Below are 9,667 nucleotides of genomic sequence, written 5' to 3'. Positions count from 1 at the left end.
ACTCACCTTTTAAGAGGCCCTCTTTGCCTTACAGATAACCGAGTGAAAAGGAATCGTGTAGCTTGCTAGTACCCCCCTGAGGGCAGTATAAGGAGCTCCCCCACTTTCCAGATAAACAAACTGAGGCTCAGAGAGGCCCAGCTCCTGCCCGGTTAAAGAACTGATGAGAGAAATAGAAAGGCTGGCCCGCAGAGGGACCGGGTCTGAGGGCAGAGTCCACCTTCCCCAAACTGCCCTCCTCCGGCCCCCGGTGGGGGGATGGGGCGCGGCCGCCGCGGGGCGTGGCTGGCGGGTCAGGCCCCTCCCACCTGCCCACCCCCCACCCCGAGCGGGCGGGGCGGCGGAATACCCCGGAGGCGTCGGCGGCGGGAGCCGGCCCGGCGCCTGCTCCCTCCCCAGAGGCCGGGTGGGGCGACCGGGTGGGGCGGCCGGCTGGGGGCGGGGCGCTCTCCTCCCCTCCCCCTCCCCCGCGGGCGGAGGCTCCTCCCCAGGCCTGCCGGCCCCGGTGGCTTGCTTCTGGTTTCATTTCCCAAGCCTGATCTCTCTCCCTCTCCCTTCCCCCACCCCTTTGAATTCCTGGCTCCTTCTGCTTTTTCTGGTCTCAGCTCCAGGGTCACCTCCTCAGGGACGCTCTCCTGGACCACCCTGGCACAGGCCTCCCTATTATCCCGTCCTATTTTGTTTTCTTCAAGGCACTGAACAGAGGCCGAAATTATCTTCCTCGTTTATTCATCGTCCAGGGTCTCATCCCATTCGGAATAAAACATAGCGTTCCGTACAGGGCTCTAAACGGCCTGAAAGCTTCTCTGACCCACCCCGAGCTACACTGGCCTCGCTGCCTGGCAGACAACGTCCTCAGGGCCCTTGCATTGGCCCTTCCCCTCTGGCTGGAGCATTCTTCTCCCAGAGCTTTACTACTACCTCTCTCATTTCATCGGGTCTACTCAGGGAACTTTCTACCAGCACCCAGTACCCTATCTACACCGCAGGTCCTTTCATTCCTCTCCTCCTGCTCTGCTTTATTCTTCTCCTTTTCACTTGTCACCTTCCAAGACACTAAATTATTTCTTTATTATTTTAAGTGTATTGTCCACCCCCCTCACATCAGGGATTTTTGTCTATAGTCTTACTGCCTATCATCAATGCCTACAACAGTGCTTGGCACACAGAAGGTGTTCGATCCATGAATGTTTTTGTTGTCATACTTCTTTTCTCTGTTTACCTCCTCCCCTGATCCATGAAAAGAGAGACCGTATGAGGCTTATCCAGTGCTGTACCCCTAGTGTCTACAACGGTGCCCATAATATAGTAGGTGCTCAATAAATACAGGTTGGTCAAGCTCTTGAGATTCCTATGAGCTCTCCAGCATGTGATCTGGAGCAAGCCAATTGGAGACTCAGAGCCTCCTTTTTCCTCTCCAGTCCATAAGAATAGGTTATAGGGAAAATTATGTGAATTTGCCTGGCAGGGGCCGGTTCTAATTAGAATTTTACCCTCTTTTTATTATGGAAAAAATTTAAGCATATAGAAAAGATGGGGGGAAAATGTATTCTGAGCGCCTGTATACCCTCCTACCTAGATTTAATTGTTAATATTGTGTTTCCTTTAGGGGCACCTGGGTGGCTCAGTCGTTAAGCGTCTGCCTTCAGCTCGGGTCACGATCCCAGGGTCCTGGGATCGAGCCCCGCATCGGGCTCCGTGCTCGGCAGGAAGCCTGCTTCTCCCTCTCCCACTCCCCCTGCTTGTGTTCCTGCTCTCGCTGTGTCTGTCTCTGTCAAATAAATAAATAAAATCTTTAAAAAAAAAATATTGTGTTTCCTTTATCTACATATGTATATATGCATATGTATATTTTTTCTTTTGCTGAACCACTGGAGAGTAGATTGTAGATATCTTAACATTCTACCCCTAATGGCTCAGCAGGCATTTCTTTTTTGTTTTTCAAGATTTTATTTTATTATTTACTTATTTGAGAGAGAGAGCATGAGCTGCGGGAGAGGCAGAGGGAGAAACAGGCTTCCCCACTGAGCAGGAAGCCCAATGCGGGCTGGATCCCAGGACCCTGAGATCATGAACTGAGCCGAAGGCAGACGCTTAACTGACTGAGCCACCCAGGCGCCCCCACGGATATCTTTTGTAGCTGTATCCCCCTCCCCAAATCAGGATTCAGTGAGGGTTCATATGCTTATTTGGTTGTAATAACGAAATTATATAGTAACTTTCATTCCAGAAAGTTCTCCACCATCAACCCCGCCAATCCCTTTTTCTGTTTTCTCAAAATTGAATTTTTGGTGGCACAGCCCAGTTGTGCTTACAGATGTCCCACATTCTGTCTTTGCCTGATTGTGTTCATGTTTAATTTGTTCCTCTCTGTTTCCTGTAAGCTGAATGTTAGGTCTAGAGGCTTCGTGAGATTCAGTTTATGAAATTTAACAGGGAGGCACCACAGGGAATGTTGTGTACTTCCTAATGCATCATATCAGGTGGCACCCAATGTCGGGGTGTCCCATGACTGTGGATGCAGAGTTTCTTTACATGGTTAAGGTGGTGAGCACCACATCTCCACACCATAAAAGGGTATTTCCCCCTTGGCAGTTAGCAAGTAACCTGTGGGGGAATGTGTAGGAGCCTGCCAAAATCCCGTTAACCTTTCACCCTAAGGTTTGAACATCCATTGATAACTGCTGCCTGAATCAACTAGTATAGGTTAGCATTTTCTGGAGCTTACTTTGGCCAGGAGCTTTACTCATAATAGTTCTTCCCACAACTCCAGAAAAGTTAGCAAATGAGCTACTTGGAGAAGCTAAGCCCCATTGTCAGTTTATCAGACAAGTGTTAAACTCCTGTCTACCTACACCCAACCCCATGTGTCCGCCTTAATCTAAGCGCCTGTGTTATAACCACAACAGCTATTACCAACAAAAGGACATGTTGTGCACCATTCTGAGCATTTTGTGCAATTACTCTTTTCTTTTGTCTTTTAGATCTTATTTTTAAGTAATTTCTACACCCAACGACGGGCTTGAACTCACAACTCGGATATCAAGAGTCGCAGGCTCCTCCGACTGAGCCAGCCTGGCGGCACTGTGCGATTATCCTTTTTAATCCTCAAAATAATCTCATTTTTAAAAGGTGAGGAAGCTGAGACCCTAGGGGATTAAAACACTGGCCCAAAATCGCACAGCTACTTAGGGAATGGAGCCCAGGACGTGACACCGATGGCTCCACTCCTACCCCGCCCGCTCCTCCTCCCCCTCCTGTAACCACCATTGAGTCCAACTGCCCCGCATTTGCTCAGTGTGCTATAGTGCTCTCACAGACGCAACCTTATTTTAATTTTCCTAACTCTCAAGAGGTAGGCAAGAAGATGCCCATTTAACAGGCTTCGTGTGGCTCAGAGAAGTCCAAGCATTTTTCCCAGATCGCAGATCGATCTTGGTAATGGGCAGAATTTGAACCCATGCCTATCCGGCTTCGAGTGCAGACCCCTGTCAGGGTTGGGTTTGTAAGGAGCTCAACTGCTTGGTTTTGGCAAGTGTCTGGGCAGGTGTGAGGGGCCCTCACCTTGAGAAGCAAGAAACCCCTCCCCGCCACTGTCCCGCAGCGAAAACAGCCAACCCACCTGTCCCGGTCCCCTCACGCAGTCGTCGGGCATGCGCCGTGAAGCCACCCTCCCCTCCCTTCGAACATTCCCCCTACAGGCTCCGCCCATCACCGTCCACGGCCAATCCCCGGGTGGAGGGCGGGGACACTACGAGAGTGGGCGGTAGTTAAGAGGAGTCAGGAGCCTGGAGTCGTGCGCCGGAGTCAGAACTGCGTCTCCCGACCCAGGCGCCGGTTGCTGAAGGAGAGCGAGCGAGCGATGCTTCCGTCGCCGTTTCCTGATTGGCTGCGCGTGGGTCCCTCTTCGTTCTGATTGGCAGCGGGTGAGCTAGGTATGTAAATGAAGTGAAGGGGCCTGAGGAGAGAAGGGAAAGCCGCGGCGGGGTCGTTTGGCAGGTTCGATCCCCGGGTCCGGCCGGTGAGCGCAGAGGCTGCCCGGGATCGAGATGCGCGGGCCCCTAAGTGCCGCCCGGCCGGGCTGGGTGAATCACGCCGCAGCCCGGGAAGGGGGCGGAGGCGCCGGCTCTCTGGCTCCGGCTGCGTGACTCACCCGCCCCCGCCGCCGCCGCTTCGGGAGGAGCAGCCTCCATTGCCTGCCGGAAGCGAGCACGGGCCGAGAGGGCAGAAGAGCCCTCCGGGGATCCCGGCCCGCACGGCCCTGGGGGTTAAGCAGAAGCGACAGCCAGGGCATCGGGCAGTGTCGAGGGTCCCCGGGGTCGGAGGGGCCGGATCCCCGGGGAAACCCGTCCTGGTGCCGCTAGGGGGCGCCGGGACCGGGGGGCGGAGTTCGGGTGGGGGCTGAATTCCTGCGGTTCTGGACTCCCTGGTCTTCGCGGTAGGAGGCGAGGACCGTTTTGAGTAGTGTGAGGGGTCACTCTTAAGGTCCTGTTGGGCAAGGGCCCGGGGACTGGATCCTGCAAGCTTCCAGACTCAAAAAAGTCCAGACCTCCAGGAGCCCCTACGCGGGGAAAGTGTGGGTCCTCAAAGTTCTCTCAGTGACCCCCGGTGCCCGTCAGGATTTCCCGGCAAGCTCTGTCTACTCTGCCTCCCAAATAAATCCTGAATCAACCAACTTCCTTCCAAGTCCACTGCCAACCACCTTCTACTCCAAGCCACCATCATACCCTCCCCAGAGTGCAGTAGCCTCTGAATGGAGCCCAGGACCACGCTCTTCCTCGGTCTCCCTTCCTTACACCCTCATCTTCCTCGAAGCAGCCGAGGGGGATCTTCTGGAAACCTAATCATTTCACAACGCCACTCTATTCCCTGCTCAGAATCCTTCAATGACACTCACAGTGCAATCCCAACTCCTTGCCCCTGCTTGCTCTCCAAACCCCATCCCCTCCCGCGTCACTCTGTGCACGCTGACCACACTGGTGTTTGGGGTTTGTTTTTTTCTTGTTTTTGTTTTTTTTCAGTTCAAGCTCATCCAGCCTCCAGGTCTCTCTTTGCCTTTGTTCTTCTTCTCTCTTCCCTGAATGCTTCCCTGGTTCTTCCGTGGCTGACTCCTTCTCGGGCTTGAGGGCTCAGCTCAAATGTCACGTCCTCACAGGAGCCTTCCCTGACCACTCCCCAGAACCTCTTAGTATCTTCCTAGCACCATCTGTACATTTCCTGTATTTATTTGTCTGATGGGTAGTAGACACTCAATAAATGTTAAACTATGTGAAATAGCTGTTTTCATGGGTTAAAAAAAAGGTTGAATATTGGGCGTTTCACCTGGTTTGCTGAAGAAATACATAATAATAGCTATGAAGAATACTTGTTAATCAGAAGAGTTACAGTGTTATAAGTGCTTTTTTGTACATTATCCCACTGATTCCATAAAACAGCTCTATGAAGTAGATGACTATTATCATTCGTATCTTAAAGTTTCCCTAAGAAAGCATAGGCTCAGGAAATTAAATGGTCTGCCCGAGATCCCACCAGACATCAGTTCTCAGAGCCAGGGTTTGAACTTCACTTTGACTTTCTATAACTGAGTGACTCCTTCCTCCCTGCAGATGATGCTGAGCAAAGGTCTGAAGCGCAAGCGGGAGGAGGAGCAGGAGAAGGAAACCCTGGCAGCGGACGCCTGGTGGCTGGATCCCAGCCTCCCAGCAGCGGCACAGGCCCCCCCAGCCGCGGCCTCCAGTTCCCTCTTTGACCTTTCGGTGCTCAAGCTCCACCACAGCCTGCGGCAGGGTGAGCCGGACCTGCGGCACCTGGTTCTGGTAGTCAACACGCTGCGGCGCATCCAGGCATCCATGGCGCCCGAACCGACCCTGCCACCTGTGCCCAGCCCACCTGCAGCCCCTTGTGTGGCTGACAGCCTGCTGGCCAGCTCCGACGCCGCCCTCTCGGCCTCCATGGCCAGCCTGCTGGAGGACCTCAGCCATATCGAGGGCCTGAGCCAGGCCCCCCAGCCCTTGGTGGATGAGGGGCCCCCAGGCCGCCCCACGGCGGGATCCCCCTCCAGCCTGGGTGCCTTGGACCTGCTGGGCCCAGCCACTGGCTGTCTGCTGGACGATGAGCTTGAGGGCCTGTTTGAGGACATCGACACCTCTATGTATGACAGTGAACTTTGGGCACCAGCCTCCGAGGGCCTCAAACCTGGCCCTGAGGATGGGCCTGGCAAGGAGGAGGCTCTGGAGCTCGATGAGGCCGAACTGGACTACCTCCTGGACGTGTTGGTGGGCACACAGGCCCTGGAGCGGCCGCCGGGTCCGGGGCGCTGACCCCCACAGCGGGGATGGTGGTCTGGTGTCCAAACTGAGCCTGGTGGCTGGACCAACTCTCCTTGGAAAGACACAGCTGGCTTCCCTGGAACAGAGAGAGGGGCTTTGGAGAGACAGAATCCAGTCCTGAGCCACTCCATCTCCGTCCTCTTGTCTAGGACTCATGAGGGGAGTCTGGGATTGGCCCTGAGGATGGGAGGCTATCCTCAGCCTCCAGCCTGGTGGCTGGAAAGTGATTTGGACCAGGCCCTGTGCTGGACTGAATCCCCAGGGGTTGGATCCTGGGAAGACTCTTTTCCCTGATGTGGGAAGAGACCGCACCATTTTATGGAAATTAAAACCAGTCCTGGGAAATTTCAAGTCTGTGCGCTTTGTCTCTGGGCTAAGGCAAGGGTGACATAATAACCTCCAACGTTGAGTGAGCGGGGCCTGGGCACCTGGCACAGTGCTAAGCACTTATGAAGTGTGTTAACCCTTCCCATCCCCCAAACAACATGGGCACGATTACTATCCCCGCTTGACAGCCCAGAAACCTGAAGCTCCAAAAGGTCATCACTTGAGGAGGTGGGTTTCAAACCATGAACTTCACTGCTTTATATTGGTCTGATAAGCAGATCAATTAGCTCTGGTAACTGGCCCTCTAGAAAACCCCCAGAACGTACTCAGCCAGGTTTCCGTGATGTGCCCAATGTGTACATAATGGTGGTGGTGGAGCCCCAGGTTATTTGAAATCATGTCCTTGTGCCTGGAGTCTACCTGTGTATCTTGGGGCTGGGGCTGGGGGTAAAAGGGAGCTTTCAGGATGAGCCAGAAAGAAGAGCCCAAAGCTGGAAGCTGGATGGAGCCTCTCCAAAGAGCATGGAGAGCCAGCTCTCTAGGGGAAAGACAAGGAGACTCCAGCAAGTTAAAAAAAAAAAAAAAATCCCGTCGGTCTCAAATCTGTCTTTGGTCAGGGGATAGGGCAACTTGGAGGGGGGCTCTGAAATAAAGCCACCGGGTTTAGTGGCTTGACCGCAACGCAGGCGGTCCTGCTTTCCTTCTAGAAGAAACCCAGGCCCCGCCGAGCCGGCGAGCCGGGGCCACCTGCCCGACTGCCTGTGGGATCGGGCTGGCCTGCGCGCCGGGTGTCTGCGCCGCCCCCGCGGTCCAGCCGCATTCCTGGCCCGGCTGGGAGGGGCCGCACACTCAGAGGCCTGGCACGGGACCCAGGCGGCGTCCTTCCTGGCGGCCGTGGGGGCAGGGCAGCGCCCCGGGTGCGGGCGGGGGGAGGGGCACGGTGAAAGCTGCGGGGGGGCGGGGGGGCGGAGGCGGCGGGGGGGGCGGAGGCGGCGGGGGGGGAGGGGACAGGGAAGAGCAGAGGGCCGGACAGTGACCTACGGGGCCAGCAGGGCCTCGAAGGCGGCAGACGCCGGCGAGAGGACACCAAAATCGTTGGGCCCCGGGGCCTCCCCTCCGGCCGGAAGCTCCGGGGAGGCTGAAACTGGGGAGGAACTGGGGGAGGCGGGCAGCTTCGGCGGCCCCTTGGGCCGGGAAGGGGCGGGCAGAGTGGAGCTTCCTGGAGGAGGAGAGGAAGTTGTGCCCATTTCTGGAAGTGGATGAGGCGGCCCAGGGAGGGGAAGTGGAAGTGGCCCAAAGCGAGCTTGTGCGGTGGCTGAGGGTCTTCCGGGTGCCCGACTCCAACACCTGGGGACTCCAGCTCCTGGGCACTGGGACTCAGACTCAGTTTTGACCCGAACCCAGACCTTGGGAGTTTGGGTGTTGGGCTCAGCAATGCCCCCTGGTGCTCAGTCTGGGGGTCTGAGATGCCACTGCCTTAGGTTCCCTTGAGGTCTGTCGTGTGGTCAGGGAGGCCCCCCAGTGTGAGGTCAGCAATGCCCTCTGTTTACAACACTCTGGGAGCCTGTTTCTGATGTCTCTGGTGCCAAATTGGGGGATAATCTGTGATACATGCTGGTGCAGACAGCCTACCCATCTGTCAACGAGGCTCCCATCTGCCCCTGTGCCTGCTTGGCCAGCGATGCCCCCTCTCCCCAGAGCCTCTGCAGACAGTTGTACAGGTTGTGCACTGCACATAAACTCCATATTTAAGGGGCTACCATGCATGTTTCAGGCACCATTCATTTACATATTTACTACAACAGTTTCCCAGCAGATGGAGGTCAAGGGCCTTGGGCAAGGGGCAGGCCTTTTGCATAAACGCACCATATGGGCTAGATCCGCGCTAGTCCCTTCCCTCTGGTACCCTCAGGTTTATGAGCAGCTCATGCCTGAGGACCTACCCCACCCTCCCCAAGTCTGAGCCCCAGATGATTGTGCAGGCTCCCTGGCTCTCCTGTGCCCCTCCGCCCTCAGGCTCAACCCCAAGAGGCCACACTACCTCAGCCAGCAGATTCCAGAGCCCACACCATTCCTAGCTGAGCCGCCAGCCCTGGCACTGCTTTTCACAGAGCTTCTGTGTGCTCCCACCAGGACACTCCCCAGGCTAGCTCCCCCTCCAGGGGCATTCACGGGGACACCCCCATGACACACCCACCTCTCTCCTTGGACACCTGGGAGAGCTGTCCTTGCTGTCCTTCCCCTCTCTCCCTCCCTTCATTCAGCGAAGATTTATGAGTAACTACTGCGTGCCTGGCCCGATGTAAAAGGCAAACCTGACCACGTCTCTCCTCGGCTCCAGGCCCTCAGAGTCTATCTCAGTCCTCTGAGATCCGAACTCTGCCCCTTCCAAGGCCCGCCTTCCAACACTGTCCCATTCATGCATTGAATGAACATTTACGGAGCACCTACAATCCCAGTGCAGAAATCATTTAGTCAATGATTATTGACCCAATGAGCCTTTGAGCAGAGGTGGTGCTTCAAAGCCAGACCACCTGCCTTTGAACCTCTGCTTTGCCATTCTGTGTGACCCTAGGCAAGGCACTTCACTTCTCTGGGCCTCGGGGAGCTCATCTGTCAACTGGAACAGCAACAATGCCCACCTCCAAGGGCTGTGGTTCCGGGGGAAGGGGGGTGTTCTAGGCAGAGGGAAGAGCACAAGCGAGAGCTAGGGCGAGAGGGACTTTACAATGTTTTAAGGGATCTGGAAGTTCTGGGTTTGGCTGGAAAGAGGAAGAAGCAGTGAGGCAGGTGATGAGGCTGGAAGGGTCTGCGGGGGGCCAGCGCACAAGAGGCCCTGGGGGAGGGACTTTACTGCTAAGGGACAAGGGAGTCACGAAGTGCAGGGATCCCTCTGGCTGCCACGTGGATGAAGTGGGAGCCTTGAGGGGAGTCTGGGAAGGGACACCACGCCCATGGCAGGGTGGTTGGGAGGACGGGGAGAGGCGCTCGGCACGCCAAGAGGACGGGCT

General features: G+C 55.8%; 1 protein-coding gene across 1 annotated transcript; it reads left to right on the top strand.

The window, feature by feature from the left end:
- The first annotated feature begins 3,801 nt into the window (after window positions 1-3,801).
- On the top strand, window positions 3,802-6,680 carry SERTAD1 (SERTA domain containing 1). Its single transcript, XM_028095679.2, has 2 exons — window positions 3,802-3,935; window positions 5,607-6,680. Exon 2 carries the CDS (start codon window positions 5,607-5,609, stop codon window positions 6,318-6,320), a length of 714 nt encoding a protein of 237 aa, XP_027951480.1. The 5' UTR covers window positions 3,802-3,935; the 3' UTR covers window positions 6,321-6,680.
- The last annotated feature ends 2,987 nt before the right edge of the window (window positions 6,681-9,667 follow it).

The sequence above is a fragment of the Eumetopias jubatus genome, unplaced genomic scaffold (assembly GCF_037043125.1).
Source record: "Eumetopias jubatus isolate StellerSeaLion01/CBP00866 unplaced genomic scaffold, mEumJub1_p1.0 scaffold_10, whole genome shotgun sequence".
In the NCBI taxonomy this organism is placed as follows: domain Eukaryota; kingdom Metazoa; phylum Chordata; class Mammalia; order Carnivora; family Otariidae; genus Eumetopias; species Eumetopias jubatus.
This window is presented reverse-complemented; position numbering and strand designations above follow the sequence as displayed.

Coding starts and splice junctions, on each gene's coding strand:
- SERTAD1 (XM_028095679.2), top strand. CDS start 5,607: ATGATGCTGAGCAAAGGTCTGAAGCGCAAGCGGGAGGAGGAGCAGGAG.